Source organism: Bison bison, unplaced genomic scaffold (genome assembly GCF_000754665.1).
Source record: "Bison bison bison isolate TAMUID 2011002044 unplaced genomic scaffold, Bison_UMD1.0 scf7180017864228, whole genome shotgun sequence".
NCBI classification, from domain to species: Eukaryota; Metazoa; Chordata; class Mammalia; order Artiodactyla; family Bovidae; genus Bison; species Bison bison.
The window spans coordinates 1467094-1483418 of NW_011494800.1; the positions used below are offsets into that span (position 1 = coordinate 1467094).

The 16325-nt window shown below is 41.1% G+C and overlaps 2 protein-coding genes across 4 annotated transcripts in view; one reads left to right on the plus strand and one right to left on the minus strand.

The window, feature by feature from the left end:
• Positions 1–12127, plus strand: part of BMP2K (BMP2 inducible kinase) — a 120073-nt gene extending 107946 nt beyond the window's left edge. The window contains exon 17 of the mRNA XM_010845978.1: positions 5172–12127. Within this exon, the coding sequence (XP_010844280.1) occupies positions 5172–6574 (1403 nt within the window). The 3' untranslated portion in view covers positions 6575–12127. The remainder of the gene's footprint in view (positions 1–5171) is intronic.
• PAQR3 (progestin and adipoQ receptor family member III) overlaps positions 1–16325 on the minus strand; it is a 40808-nt gene that overhangs the window by 4055 nt on the left and 20428 nt on the right. Inside the window, exons 6-8 of one of the 3 annotated variants that reach the window (XR_825772.1) lie at positions 15037–15185; positions 12301–12419; positions 4491–6605 (exon numbers count right to left, since the gene is read on the minus strand). Coding sequence is in view for 1 of the 3 variants with exons in the window: in XM_010845900.1 (XP_010844202.1) it covers positions 15043–15185 (143 nt within the window). In the remaining 2 variants the exon portion in view is untranslated. Of the gene's footprint in view, positions 1–4490; positions 6606–12300; positions 12420–12448; positions 15186–16325 lie in introns of those variants that run through there. The other 2 variants (XR_825773.1, XM_010845900.1) reach the window with 2 other exon arrangements.

Genomic DNA, 16325 nt, shown 5'->3' on the forward strand with positions numbered 1-16325 from the left:
GCAGCCCACCAGGCTCCCCCGTCCCTGGGATTCTCCAGGCAAGAACACTGGAGTGGGTTGCCATTTCCTTCTCCAATGCATAAAAGTGAAAAGTCAAAGTGAAGTCGCTCAGTCGTGTCAGACTCTCACCGACCCCATGGACTGCAGCCTACCAGGTTCCTCCGCCCATGGGATTTTCCAGGCAAGAGTACTGGAGTGGGGTGCCATTGAGAAGCTGACAAAAGGCAGAGTAGGAAGTAGGTGACAAATGTGTTTTGGAAAGCAGTGTTGACAATTTGGGTAAAGGAAACAATTTAGAAGACTAGAGTTATGTAAGAGTACCCAAAGAAGGTCAGTTGGAGGACCTCTGTCCTGTGTTAAATGTTCCAGAAGACTTCTAGGAACAGAACTCTGTGCCCTAGAAATGGAAAATTTTCCAGGGGAATTAACAGAGCAGCATTTTCCCTGAGTGCTTTGTGCAGAATTGTATATAAAGGTTAATAGGTGTTAACGTGTAAACAAAAGTGTTCGTAGTGAAGGAAGTTGGGGAAACTAGGTTTCATTAAGTCACATTCTTTTGTGTACGACACGTCCGCACCTTTGGTTTGATGAGCACTTTGCAGATGAGTGGTGGTGGGGGGTTGCATTATAAATGTACACTCAGTTGCTTGAGACCACAGAACTGTTAGGTTCTTATGGGAATAGCATTCTGCAGAAGACACTTTAGGGAAGATATTGGACTGTCCCTGGAGGTGTCCACGAGCAGGAATGAGGGGTGCGTGTTGTGGCTCTGGTGGGCAAGTCGCCTGAGGAGTAATATGTTAGCATGTCTCTTAGAGGGACTATCTCACTAAAGATAGTGAGGGATGGTTGCAAGTCTTTGCCATTACGTTTTTGCTTTGAGATAAAAATTCATGGAAATAAATGCTCTGGCTAATCTAAAAGCAAGCTTTCTTTTTAATATCAGAAGTCTGCTATATGGAGAAGTCAAGTGAGAATCCTCATTTGACTCGATTTTAATGTTAGGATTTAAGATAAGCTTATTATGAATATGTAAAGATACAGCATATAGCTCTTGGCTGGTTTCAGGGAACTGGCAGATGAATAATGCATGAAGATTATATTTGTGTTTAAGTATAACTGATGGAAATCTCTGCATCTTCTCTCCCCCTCACTGCTCAGCCCCACTAGGCTTCCTCCCCACTCCCCACTTCAAGGCTGTCAACAACCTTTGTGAGCTGACTAGAGCCAGCGGCCATTTCCATCCTCAGTTTGTTGGGCCTCTTTGCATCACCCAGCCCTGTTGTCAGTTCCCTCCCCTGGGAACACTCTCCTCTCTTCAGCTTAGGCGACATGGCACTCAGCTGGCTGTGGTCCTCCTCTCTGGCACTTTCCTGTTTGCATTGCAGGTTCCTCTGTTGACTTCTGAAAGTTTTATACCTGAGTGATGGATCCCTTTTCCTCTTGTACTCTCTTCATCAGCGATTTCCTTCAGACTTGTGCCTTTCTCTGTACAGTGATGACTCCCGAGTCTGTTTTCTCCAGCCAGAAACTAATCGTGGTGCTCAAGCCACAGATACTTTGCTCACACTCAGATGTCTCACAGATACTTCAAACTTTGTGTCCAGACCAAATTCTCCTCTACTTCCCAGTGTATTCTTGACTCTCTTCTGTATTAAAGGCATTGCCATCCATCCAGAGTTTTCCGCCCGTCTCTGATTCTGCCACTTGTGTTTTCCCTGCCACCATAACTTCTAACTTGGTGTTAGTGGCTCAGTTGCATATGACTCTTTGTGACATCATGGACTGTAGCCCGCCAGGCTGCTCTGTCCATGGAATTCCCTAGGCAAGAATACTGGAGTGTGTTGCCATTTCCTTCTCCAGAGGATCTTCCTGACCAAGGGATTGAACCTGGGTCTCCTGCATTTCAGGCAGATTCTTTACTGTCTGAGCCATCAGGGAAACCCAACTTCTAACTTAAATGACAGTTTCCTCTCCTTGATTGGTACTTTTGCAGCCACCCGCTTCAGTCTTTTCTCTATGGTATTCACTTAATCTTTTTGAGATCTAAATCTGATCATTGCACTTTAAATAATTCATGACAGTTCCCTACTACACACTGAATTTAGAACAAAACCCAGATTTCTTATCATGGCCTTAGAAGGACCCTCATGATCTGGTCCTTTCCCCTTTCTTTCCCTCCTCATCTTGAGTAGTATCGCCTTTGTTCACTGTGCCCTGAGCACACTGGTCTATTTTCAGTCCTTCAAACATGCCAGCCACCGTCTTTCTTGACTTGGTCTTCACACATGCCGTAGCTGTTACTTGGAGCACCTCTTTGCCTGCGCTTTGTGTGGCCGGCTTCTCACAAAACTGTCTTAACTGTCATCTTCTTAGGGAGGCCTTGGGCAACTGTCCAGACTAGCTTCATGCACCCTTGCCCCCTGCCCCATGACTTAACACCTCTGCTCTATTATTTCAGAGTGCTAGTCACAGTTTAGGTTTCTTTATACTCTCTGAAATTCTTGAAGGCAGGGACCAAGTTTATTTTATTCACCAGTGTTATGCTCAGTACATATCATAAAGGGCTTCCCTGGTGGCTCAGTGGTTAAGAATCCCCCTGCCAATGCAGGAGACGTGGGTTTGATCCCTGGGTCAGGAAAATCCCCTGGAGAAGGAAATGGGAGCCCACTTCAGTATTCTTGCCCAGAAAATTCCATGGACAGAGAGGAGCCTGGCAGCCTATGGTCCATGGGGTCGCAGAGAGTGGGACATGACTCAGCGACTAAATAACCAACTACCCTATAGAATGTTTCGTTGAATCAAAAAAATGTGACTGGATTCGAAGCTAAGAACTCTGAACGTGAAGTTTCTTTTTCTATGTAGCTTTCTTGATTGTATCCTGAATGTATTAGATGTATGTCTGTAGCTGTGAGCTTACAGTAGTTACTTGTTTTGCTTAACATATATTGATTGGTTCAGCACAGCATTAGGGAATGATCTATGAGGTAAATGATAAATAGGCCTGTGTCTAAAGTAGGTGCTATGATTAAGGCTTGTACGAGGTTCATCAGGACCACCAAATATGGGTGTTTTTCGAGGGGTGCCTCAAAAGGGCTCTGACATGGGCTAGGTTTTAGAACACAGCCAGGCACGCTGGGCAAGTCAGGTGGGAGTGGAGTGCTAGAAGGGCGTTCACGCCAAGGGCCAGTATTATGTGTGAGAGGCTAAAGTAGCATGGTGCTCCTTGATCCCCAGCTCTATTCGTTTCCTTGGTTTTTGAGAGTAAACCTTAACAGTTTAGGTAGCAAGAGCCCCAAAACCCTTGTCCACAGCTATTCCGTTTCTGAATTAGAGCAGGGAGAGTTTTGGTGTGGCTATAATGAGGAATACCCATGGGAGACATCAGGGTTTGAGGCTCATGGTGTCGGAGGACAGAAGCCAGGTAGAGAAGGGCCTCTGTGTTGGGCTGCGGGTGGAGACTTTAGAGAGACACCGAAGGGTTTTCAGCAGTAGCCACGTGATGAGTACTTCGGCAGGGTCATTCTGGTGACAGTGTAGAGGATCTGCTTTGAGGGATATGGGACTGGAGGCAGGCAGGCAAGTTGAGAGCCTGAGGAGTTGGTAAGTGAAGATAAGGAGAGGGTAGGTGGGATGCACAGCTGGTGGAGGGAGAAGAGGGACCAGATCCTTGAATTTTAAAAACACTGGTGGAAGGGGAAGATGGTTTCCAGATTTCTGCTAGTTTGCAGAATTTGGTAGATGGAGATATTATTCATTACTTTAGAGGGAACTGGTGAGGAGCACATTTTAAGAGAAAAGATTAACTCTCTTGAAATTACTGAGTTTAAAGTAATGGTAGAATATATATATATATATATATAAAAGAGTATTAGGTGACTAGGGTAGGTGAGTATGTATGGTAACTATTAGAGATCCAGTCATCATGGTACAAACGTTGATTAACATACAAGTAGTTAGGACCCAGGGCAGGACATACAGAGGGAGAAAGGCAGTCAAGGTTAGGACCCTGCGGAGCATCTGTGTTTAAGGAGATGTTTGTGAAAGGGAAGTTGCTAACAAATTTGAACAAGAGGGAATAGTCAGAGAGGTAGGAAGACAACAGTGCTGACTTTCAAAGAGAAGGAAATAATGCAGAGGTGTCCTGTGCCATGGGGACCACCATTTAATCATGGGAGAGTAATAGCCCATCCATCATAAGGTATTTAGTTTTCATGACTGAAGACTACTTCCAAGCCTAGCTAATTGTCTTGAAAATATCTGATGTTAGAGGGGAAGGGATGAATGGATATGTAATTGGATCAATTCAAATTGTTTCCTACTTCTGGAAAATCAGTACACCCGTGTATTGGGAGGGCCATATATTTTCATATGAACTAACATACTCTATCTTTACTATGTATGTGCATGCGGTGAAATTGGAGAACACCGTGTTTGATGCATTTTTGTCACCTACCATACAGTAAACATACTGACAGTTAAGATTTTCATTAAGGTAGAGTGCTTTTAATACAGGGTCTACTAGTACAGGTATGACAGTTAAAGGAAGATGTATCCTCTTGGGAAGGCAGATGTCCTCGATATGGTCTCAGTTCAGTACCTCAGCTTGGATCAGACTATGGGGATGTTCACCCAGCCCATAAGATACTTGTTCACAATAAAATCCCAGAATGCCAAATATAAATAGTACAGTGAAACATATCTAAGCAGATAAGCTATTCATGCTTGTTGATCTCCATAGGAAAACTTTATAACAGAATCGAAATAGAAGCATAAGGTTGGGGTGAATGGGGGGATCTGGGCAGGGCAATTGGCTGGATAATCTTATTTTGAAGCTGGGAGAAGAAAATTTGCTTGTGTACCATATTCAGAGTCCTATTCTGGGTACTATAAGTAAGACAGCTGTCAGTGACCACCTGTGGTGAGTAGGTGGTGTGTAGGGTAGAGACACAAGTCAGTCGGTCTGCACTTGAAGGACCTAACCATCAACTAGGGGCCAAGTGCATCACCCCCCCGCCCTCCCCCGGAGCCTAATGACCAAGTGCCAGTAAGTTTTCCTGTAAGGGAACTGATATGAGTGATCTGTAAGGCCTTTGTATTAGTACATGATGTTTACTGCAAATGGTTTTTGAGATGCATTGAGATGATACAATTTTCGTTTGAATTGGCAGGTTCTCCTGAAAAGAAAATTGAACATCCCTCCATGAATCAAGAAAATGGCACTGCAAACCCTATCAAGAATACAAAAGGAAGTCCAGTCTCTAAAGACCACCGGACTGGAAAGAAAACCTCAGAGAATTCATTAGTACGTGCTCAAGTGCAAAAGGGGAACGACGAATCTGAGAGTGATTTTGAGTCCGATCCCCCTTCTCCGAAGAGCAGCGAAGAGGAAGAGCAGGAGGATGAGGAAGTTCTCCAGGGAGAACAAGGAGATTTTAATGACGACGACACTGAACCGGAAAACCTGGGGCACAGGCCTCTGCTCATGGATTCTGAAGATGAGGAAGAGGAGGAGAAGCACAGCTCCGATTCAGACTACGAACAGGCCAAAACAAAGTACAGCGACACGAGCCCGGGCTACAGGGACTCCGGCGGTGGAGCGGTCCAGGGTCATAGCGCAGCACTCCTCACGCCCGCCCGGGCGCCCTCGGACGTGGGAGCAGGGACTCCCAGACCCGAGTTTGATGTCTTTGGCGCTGTCCCCTTCTTCGCAGCGCGGGCTCAGCTGCCCTGCCAGGGGGAGCAGAAGGACCTCTCTCCGCACAGCCGGCTTCCCGCCACGGGGCTCGAACCAGAGGAATTCGATGTCTTCACCAAGGCACCCTTCAGCAAGAAGGTGATGGCGCGCGATGCGCACGCCGCGCCAGCTGGCCCCCCCAGCGTGGATGTCTTTGGCTCCACGCCGTTCCAGCCCTTCCCTCCGTCTGCCAGTAAAAGTGACAGCGGCGAGGACCTTTTTGGGCTGGTGCCCTTCGAGGAGATAACTGGGAGTCCGCAACAGAAAGTCAAGCAGCGCAGCCTACAGAAACTGTCCTCCCGGCAGAGGCGCACCAAGCAGGACGCGGCCAAGAGCAACGGGAAGCGGCACCACGGCACCCCGACCGGTGCCAAGAAGCCAGCCAAGCCCGCCTTCCGCACCCCCGAGCGGGCCCGCCGGCACAGGAGGGTGGGCCGCCGGGACTCGCAGAGCAGCAACGAGTTCCTGACCATCTCGGACTCCAAGGAGAACATCAGCGTAGCCCTGACCGATGGGAAGGACCGCGGGCATGTCCTGCAAGCCGAGGAGGGTCTATTGGACCCCTTCGGGGCCAAGCCTTTCCACCCTCCGGACCTGCCATGGCACTCCCCGCACCAGGGCCTGAGCACCGACCACAACCCGGTCCTGCCCGGGAGGCCCCGGCCGAATTCACTGCACGGCTCCTTCCATGGGGCAGAGGCGTTGAAAATGGATGATTTTGGTGCCGTGCCCTTCACAGAACTCGTGGTGCAGAGCATCACCTCCCATCAGCCCCAACAGCCCCAGCCCGTCGAATTAGACCCCTTCGGTGCTGCTCCGTTTCCTTCTAAACAGTAGAGGACTTCTGACGGACTCTTGGTATTAACTCCTGTTTCAAAGGAAAAAGTATGAATAGTTTTATGAATTTGAAAGAAAATTTATTTGTATAGCTCTTTATATCATTCATTCTTACAGGTCAATCAGAATAGGCGATTTTTAAATAAACCAAATAGAAAAAGGAAGTATCTGCACAGGGTAGTGACTCCACGTCTTTCCACGCAGGCGCAAAGGAAGCGAAGGTGGCAGGTTCTAACCTGGGGTTTCAGCTCCCCACCTGACCGCACAGAAATCTAGGGAACGCGTGTGGTCCCTGAAAAGTGACCGGGAGCTGTGGCGTTACTTTTATAACAGAATCACTTTTGTGCGCACATCCCAGGCTCATTCCAGAATCTAGCATTTAAAACTAAGGTTACTTGTATATACACAAATTGCATTTGTGGATTTTTTTTTAATATCTCTTCTAATTTCCACGAGGTTAAAAAAAAAAAAATCCATTTCTCATAAAGAATGAGGAAGTTATCCGGAGAGTGCAGAGATTTTGTCCTTACACCTTTCTCCACAAAGAGGAGCCAGAAGTCACTGACTGTTGTGCCTAAAACTGTTTCATTAAAAAAAAAACAAGTGCCATTAATATGGACTATTACATAGAAGCCTAGAACAAAAACTAGAGATAGCTAGTTGATGGGCAGAAAAATGGAGAGAAAAAAGGAATGATACAGAGGAGAGGAAAAAACATTCAGTAGTACTTCAGGAACACTTTATGTTCTGATTTTGAATGGCTTCTAGCTCAAAACTTTTATCATGTCTCTAGTAAAACACTTATTGGGAAAACTGGGAGTGAGGACAAGGTTCATAGAGAAATATTATTCTAGGGAAAAATATGTAGCTGAAACCCTGAGTTTCTGAGACGTTTACAATGTAAAATCATGTTGCATTTAATAATGTGCTTTATTACATAACCACCTTCACCAACTATTCCCCAGGTTGTCTGGTGAGCAGCAGTGTTGGAGTTAGGTCTGAAGGGTGGAGTAGTTTTAATACAGAGAACAGAAGAGCAAATCCCACAAAGCCTTATGGGCAGGCCTTGCACATCCTGCCGCAAGTACCTCTGCACTAATACCTGAGATCTGAGAGTGGCTGTAAGGTGTCAAGGTGATGAGGGGCTAGCATCTCAACTCTGCTAGTTAGCTGATTGTGACTTTAGTGAAAAGAACCCAGCTACCAAATTGCCTTTTGATTTTTACATTACAAATCCTAATTAGAAACTTGAGATTTTATAGAAATTGTTTAATAAGGTAGAAATCATTAATGTGAATACAGTCTGTTTCTCCTGTGTCTCCATTTTAAGTTACAGTTAACTGTCCCTGCCTTGCAAGTGAACATTTAGAAGTTTCTAGAACCATTAAAGCTATTTACAGAAAAGGGTAGAAACTCCTATCAGCTTGCACTCTCCTTGATTGCTATATTTTAAATTAATGCTTTAAGCCCAATTAAAATTTTATCAGTAATCTTATTAGAATCTCAATTATAGTGCCCCAACTGGGATGAGCTATTTGCCTGTTTTCATAGTCTAAACTTGGAAAGAAACAAAGTATCTGTAACTAAACCCTCTATGTTTTCTTGCTTCTCTCTCCTATGTTTTAAATCAGATACAGATTTGTGGACAAACAGGAAAGCAATGTGTGAATGATGTGTAGCAGAGACAGATCGATCATGAGAGTCATTTCTGCGTAAACGTTAGAGCCCAGCTGCACCAGTTTTACTTGTCCTTGTGCCAAAGGCAAATGTTATGTTTGCACCTTTTTTTTTTCTCTTTCTGATTCTCAGGTTGATTAATACTGCTAATGCAAATGCTCAAGTAGATGTTCTTTAAAACTTTACAAAGTAGATTCAAGTGATACTTTCTTTTAAAAGTGAAGAGTTGATGATTACACATAGTTAATTCATGAACTACAGTAGGTTTGTATCAAACAGTCTGTTAATGAAAATCTGTTGGTTGATGTATATACAAGATGCTTCTTTGACTATTTTAGTCCTTATTAGCCTTTGTCTCTGCTAGACCTCATGAGTTTCATAATTTAGAAGGGGTACAGATGAATCAGTGTGGTCCCCTTGGGATGTAATATGAAATATCTAGAGTCTGTCAGATACCAAGGCCTTGCTTACACTCATTTTCAATACACTGAATAATTTTAAATGATTTAGACACTGACAGACACTTTGGCTTATAATTCTGGATAAATTCTAAAGAAACACTTTGACATTGTTTAAAATATTGACAGTCATACGTTTGTTATATCACAAATGACTTTCCTCTGGAGATTACAGCCAAGAGGAAACATTTAGTACTTATAGGGGACCCAATGGGATAGAAATGGGGAGATTCCTTTGTGTTGAAGTGGAGGAATTTTCCCAAGGAGTATAGGATTAGGGTCGCTTTCTGTTTCCCATCATGTTTTCCCACTACTGTTAGACTGTAGGTCACTCTACACAGTTGATGCCTGGCTAATTCCCTTATGAGAATAAAGCTCCCAAGACGTGTGAGAGAGCTTAATGCATACTTGGCACACAGCACTCGGTTTGGCTCTATTATGGGATGGTCCAGTTCTTGTATAAGGAAGGAACGCTGAAAAGAAATCATGTCTCTATTAATCAGCTATCCTCTGTGCTTTTTTAGCATGTAAAGTCGTCATAACTCTAAACCTGTAATACTTGAACATCACAAAGGGAAGTGACATATTACAAAGCTAGCAAAAGTCTGAGGCCAAAGTTATTTCTGTCCTAACAGCTTTAATCATGCTTCTTGGTTTTGAATTATCTTTTAAAAAGCGGACCATTTGCTTAATTATTTTAATGTTACCACTTCAGCAAAATGTTAAGTGTTGAAAAGACCAGCTTCTATGGCACTGAGGAATGTCAGACATTCTGCTAGGACACAAAAGTTGCTTGGTATATATGTTTTAGGTGGAGGAGGAAAGGTGGTGGGCTGGGTGAAACTGACTAGAATATTTATTTCCATCAGGAAAGTGTGATTCTTCCACTGATGTGACCTCCGCCCTGTGTGTGTGTGTGTGTACTTGGGCCCAGTTATGCCATTATTTGGAATCGTAGACAGAAGCAGCTTTGGATCCTCCCGTTTGTCGTGTGACAGGGACAGACCGCTGTCCTCATCTTGCTGGTGGGAAACCCTCCTCTACTCTGGTGGGAAACCCTCCTCTACTCTGGTGTGCAGCAGGCAGAGCCCTTTCCTCCTCTCTGCTTAGCTTATTTTAGGTTGTGGTACTTCATATCAGCATTGAGAGAAGGTACACGTGTATTCTTATCACTGGTTCTGAGGAGTTTGGGTACATTTGTTTTAATATGTGTAGACTGTGCAGTAAACATTTTCTTTTTTTTTAAGCAAAATTACTTATCATTTATCATTTTAGGTCCAGTGTTGAGCTGACAGATCTACTGTGAGAATGAACTGACAGATCTACTGTGAGAATAACATAACGATAGTTTATATGAAAACTTTTATACACAGTGGGGTTTACACATTAGGGTAAATATATAAATCCGCACTTGCATGCACATGTCACATCTCTCTAGTGTGGAGTTAATGTGAATTTTTACATTTTGAATGGAATTGCAACCACAATCATTGCTAAAAGAACATTCACTCCTCGTGAGGGTTTACAAAAGCCACTAAAAGAATAAGGTAGACAGATGAAAATGCAAAGGGCCATCATTTGGGGTTATTTTTATTTAAAAATTTATTGTGCTACTTTTGAAAGAGAATTGTTTTTATGACTATGCTCTTTTTGTGATTGAAAAGTCATCTAATAGTAAGCAGTATAGTAATAATAATAGGCTACTTTTTAATTGCTGGCAAACAGCTTTAAGTGCACTTTCTTTGATTACACTTCCATTTTTTGTTAAACTTGAATTTTCTGAAGCCTTTTATGTACCACTAAGCAAATAATTTTAACTTTTAATAAACCTGATTTTCATCTTTATTATATTTCTAATTGTTAAGATCATACTTTCTAAAGTTAACTTCAATCCTCAGATACAGCTGGGAAACTGTTATGAAATAGCATCAGTTGCTTTTTTTTCCCTCCTTCCTGTATCTAATTAAGCACTAACTGATTTTAGTACTATATTGCCTTTACACTGCTTATTCTTATTGACTGAATCCTATCCCTCATTCACTTTGTTTTGTTTGAAATTTAAAGTTATTTTCTTACTGTATTTATCATACCTACTGTTTTAATAATCTGCTTTCTTTAAATGCAATAAATCCCAAATGGATTGCATATTCTTTATAATCAGTGACTTTGAGTTTTTCATTATTTGTCGTCTTATTAAAAGTTTTGGATGCCAACTTCTAGTCAGTTCTTTCATTCACACCACAGACATTTAAGCATCTATTATGCATGAGCTAACGGAGGAGAAAAACGAGTAAGATTAGATCTCTGGTCTAAGGAGCTCCCAGTTTTGGATTTAAGTAAGAAAATACATTTTGTGTTTGTACATTTGCCCTAGCATCTGCACAACCAAAATGATCATACAATTTGTTCAAGGATTATAGTTACTGATACAGTGATGAAGGTAAGGTAAAAACATAAGACTCTGAAGTAACTTTTGAATATTTAGCATAGTTTTTGCATTATATAAAATTTATTTTTTAAACTCTTTAAAAACTGATACCATTTTTCACTGTTAATAAGTATTTAGTTAAATAAAATAACTTGATTACAGATGTGAGGCTTTGGCATGTTAAACAGAAAACCTATTTATTGGATTGATGGACTAAGTTTGGTGTTGAGATCACAATATTATGTATTAGTCCACAAACTGGAGTTTCAGATTGGTGGCTTGTGGAAAGATTAAACTTATTTGTTAGATATGCCCCCCCCCCCCCCCCAGAAACTGTAACATTTATCTAAGGTTATATGGAAAAATAAGGGTCCTGTTTCTTTTCAATAAATTAATGGTACAAAGGAGCAAAATATCACATATAAGTTATATAAAATGCATAGTGTGGACTGTGCCACTGTGCAAATTTGGTTATAGTTTTAACTTAAGAATATATGCTTCAGTTAGAGCTGTTTACTTTGAGCAAGCTAATTTTGTTTTAAGAAAGTCCAACTCCAGCATCGTATGTAAGATGAAGTTAATATTTTCCTACTGAAAGCATGAGCTTTTGAAGTTTTCTTTGTTGCACATTTGAAAGTTCACTTTTGCTGCAGATTGTTGACACTACTGAATTTACATGTGTGCTCTGCAGTGTTTTTGATCCCGGGGTTGCAGAGTATAACTAGACTTTAGTGCTATCATGCCTGCCCTCTAAGGATGGAAGTTTCACTGTTCACAAGAGACCCCCGCCCACAGTGTTACTGCTTCTCCTTCCTGAAAATGTTTTCTCAAAGGTAGTTTCAAGTTTGGGATCATTCTCTCACTCTCCTACTCAGCAAGTATGGTAAAGAATTTCAGGGGATGTTGGTACCCAATTGCATCTGTACCTCTTCTCAGTATAAACACAGTTACTGTGATAATGCACATAAATAAAAGACACTTCTGCCCCTCCCCAAAGAGCTGAGCTGACTCTTCATTGCACATATTCTGGCAAGGGTGAAACTGCCCAGAATGATCATTACAAGGGAATACAGATCTACTCGGCTCACCGGGAATCTAGATGTGCAGGCTATGCCCCTTGATACTTAATGCAGGGCAAGCAAAGGTTATCTCTAGGTCGGTACCTGCCAAGTGGAGAGCTGTACAGCTTTATGCCAGTCAATGCCAATCTTCAAATCGGTTACTCTGTCCAGGTGGGATGCCAAAGATGTGACACATACTCCCTGAAGCTTCATTCCTGATTCTAAAACATGATTGTGAAGCTGTTATGTATTATAAAGAAAGACAAACAGCACTTATATATTTAGTAAACCCAGTTTATTTACACATTTTGCCATGCAGCTCACTGAATTGCTCTTAGTGTAACAAAAAAGAAGACAAGCACTATCTTGCTATTTGAAAGCGGTTTTATGTAGAAAGATAATTCCCTTAAATGAGTTAACTACAACCTTACAAATCACTATAGACAATTTAAAACAGCCATGAATAATTTTAAAATGTAAAGTCTATAAGTAAAGAGCTTTTATAGTTTACACATTGGTAAAATTAAAAGCAGTCTTTTTTAGTACTTTTAATACGGTAGCTGACTAGTGTACTTTTAAAATCTTATTTTAATAAATCTACAAAAACAAAAATATACATTATTACAAGGCTCAGATTCATAGGCAATTTTTAAATATTTATTCTTTAATGTTTACAATGTCTTAAAATTTTTGCCAGTAGTGATGTGCACACAGTAGGTGGTCAGTAAATGCTGATATACAGAAGTGCTTATAGTTGACAGCAATCCACATTTGTTCATTCCCTACTTTATAATAAGTACATCATAGTAAAGATAAAAAAAACTTTCTTAAAATATTTTATATTTTCATAAAAAGATGAAATGTTTATAACGGTATAATTTAGTTCTCCTTTCAGTCAGACCTGTATGCTTTTTAAGTTCAAGAAGTCTTAAAATTGGTCATTTTTATCAATTAATTCAGAAGTCAAGGATTAAATAACTCATACACTATAACAAAAAAGGACTTTTTCTAAAAATTGGAAAAAAATGAAACTTTAATGTTTTTGAGATTTTGTAATTAAAAATGGTGCCAGACCTAAAGTAGACTTTTCCTTCATTTTTAAATTAATTATAACTACTCAGTATATTGTTTAGCAAAAATGACAAAATATCTATTTAAAAGCAATAGTATCATGTAAGTCAATAGGGATACTTTAGAGAAAATATATCCTATTATCATTTCACCAAAATCTTCTTTCACTAAGCATACGGATCAAATTTCTGGCCATTTTCTTTTGGCCAGTTCTTTTAAAATAGCCATTTTCAAAGTGGTGTTCCATCAGAATAATGGGTATAATGTGGTGTGCCCTTAGTCTACTGGGGGAGAATTTGCCTTGCTGAGATACTAGCATGGGAAATTCATATTCCAGCAACACTACACTGAAAAGAGATACAAAATTTTACAGATGCATAAACTAGGGCACATTAAAGTAACATTCTAAATATCGAATGTTTAAGTGGCATTTTGGGAATAAACTTTACTATCAATCAACACTTCCTGATACTTAGAAAGTTCAATGTTTTGAATATACACCAGTAATTAAAGCAGCTGATATCAACCCATTCAGAAACTTGGATAATATTTTATATTCCAAAAAACAACATGTTTTTATGAATGACTGCTTTAAGGGATTTAACTTATGCATATGAGAAGACCAGAAAACAAGGGTGCGAAGCTGTGGTATAGGGCAGCGAGATCTGTTTTTTAATATATACAATAAAGTATCAGACCCAAATGTTAGCTAGTGTATATCAATACTGTTTGAGTTCTCAGCGCAATACTAACACATGCATACAGAGGGAAAGGCCAGAACACAGGTGAATTAATCATGTCATCAAATGGGGCATCTGCATGACTTTGTTCTAAGGCTTAAGGTTCATTTCAGTGTCAAGAACTGGGCCATGTGGATTCTGTGGCCTTGAAAGTAGCACCATATACCTGGGAATACCCATCAATCAAGAAATTAAGACCGCAAACAGAGAGGTGAAAAGTCTGCTGTTATAGGAATTCTGGAGCCCCAAATCTGCCATCTATGGGTAGGAGCTCAACTCTTCTATATGGGATTAAATCATAATACTGGAAACTGAAAAGCTTAAATGGCCAATAACTTGGTAATTAGACCACAGAATTTGTCACCTGTCATGTACTTGGTTCTTAGTATGATTTTTATTGGATGGGAAATGACAATGCAGTTCTTTTCCCTTTCTCAACACCTCTCTCAACTTGAAGAAGAGGTTTAAAGTTTTGTTCTAGCAAACTAAAAAGTCTAGTGCTCCTAAGAAGAGAACCTACAGGAAATAAGATCTGAAGTGCTGGTTTCTCACAAACCAGCCATAGAAAGGCTAGTGATTACTCAGAATCACGATCAGCTTGCTTTGAGCACAGGCCATCACAAACACTGCCTTGATTAGGCACTTAAACTTGATCATCTACTCTGTCTTCTATTAAAGGAACCATACAGGAGAACTCCACTTTATAACAGAGATGAGCCCTTCCTAAGAAGTTAAGCTGGTGCTCAGCAAAGAGAGTACTGGCTTCACATTCAGGTTATTCAGATGATTCTTAGGGAATGCCAACTAAAATTTTCACTTTCTGTACAAGCAGCAAGTTAGTAGTCTTAAGGGCCCACAAAGCAGTTACTATTACTGATCCCCAAGTATATATTTCCATATTTATATTACTCATGATATTACCCAATCAGAGGGAAAAGGAAAAATGAATGGGAATCTTAGAAATGGTGGGGTCTAGAGCTCCCCATTATATATTGCTTAACAACTGAATACACCCAGGCGGCCATACCTGAATTCACAAATGTGAAACATAGTCAGGACAGGGTTTGCTGTGTCTATACTGCATGACATACACCGTCGACTGATGCCACCAATATAACATCACGACTGCAAGGATGTGCCAGATTTGGTGGCTTGATCCGAGGTAGTTTAGTTGTCCTACAAGGGAAGGTAAAGAGAAAAGAGTACTGATTAGGCTAGAGTCCCTTGGACAGCAAGGAGATCAAACCAGTCCATCCTAAAGGAAATCAGTCGTGACGATGCATTGGAAGGACTGATGCTGAAGCTGAAACTCCAATACTTTGGCCGCCTGATACAAAGAACTGACTCTGGAAAAGACCCTGTTGCTGGGAAAGATTGAAGGCAGGAGGAGAAGGGAACAACAGAGGATGAGAGATGGTTGGATGGCATTACTGACTCAATGGACATGAGTTTGAGCAAGCTCAAGGAGTTGGTGATGGACATGGAAGCCTGGCATGCTGCAGTCCATGGGGTCACAAAGAGTCAGACACAACTGAATGACTGAACTGAACTGATTTTGACTTTAAATAAAAATATACTTCCATCTCTCACCTTGGAAATATGACTGAGCAGCAAAAAGATTTTGGCAGTCTCAGAAACTGAGATTAATTCAGACCCAAATGTTTTCTAAAAAAAAGATTAATTCATATTGAGTCTGACTTTAAGGTTGTATTCATGAAGAGTACTGGTGAATTTCAGAAATACTATTCTAAATGTCTTTTCAAAATCTAGATGTGGTTAATTTCAGGAATTTGACCTTTTGTCTCCCATGTCTCAACATATATATCTGGTGAGGAAAAGACAACATGTAAGAGAAGCAATGGAAATTAGTGCTACAAATCATGGAGTTGATTAGGCATGAAGCAGAGACACAGCTGTTTTTGGGTGTAAGTCTATTTGAAGCATTTTTAATTTTAAGCAGGTATGTAAGGAGACAGCTCAGACCTGCATCTTGTACTATCAGACAAATGGAACAAATAGAAAAATTTAATTAGTAATGCTGAAGCTCTAATACTTTGGCCACCTGATGCGAAGTCAACTGCTTGGAAAAGTCCTTGATGCTCGCAAAGATTAAAAGCAGGAGGAGAAGGGGACGACAGAGGATGAGATGGTTGGGTGGCATCACCGACTCAGTGGACATGAGTCTGAGTAAGCTCCGGGAGATAGTGAAGGACAGGGAAACCTGGCGTGCTGCAGTCCATGGGGTCGTAAAGAGTAGGACATGACTGAGCAACTGATTAACAAGAACAAAAAATAGGTTAATTAACTAAGGCTGGT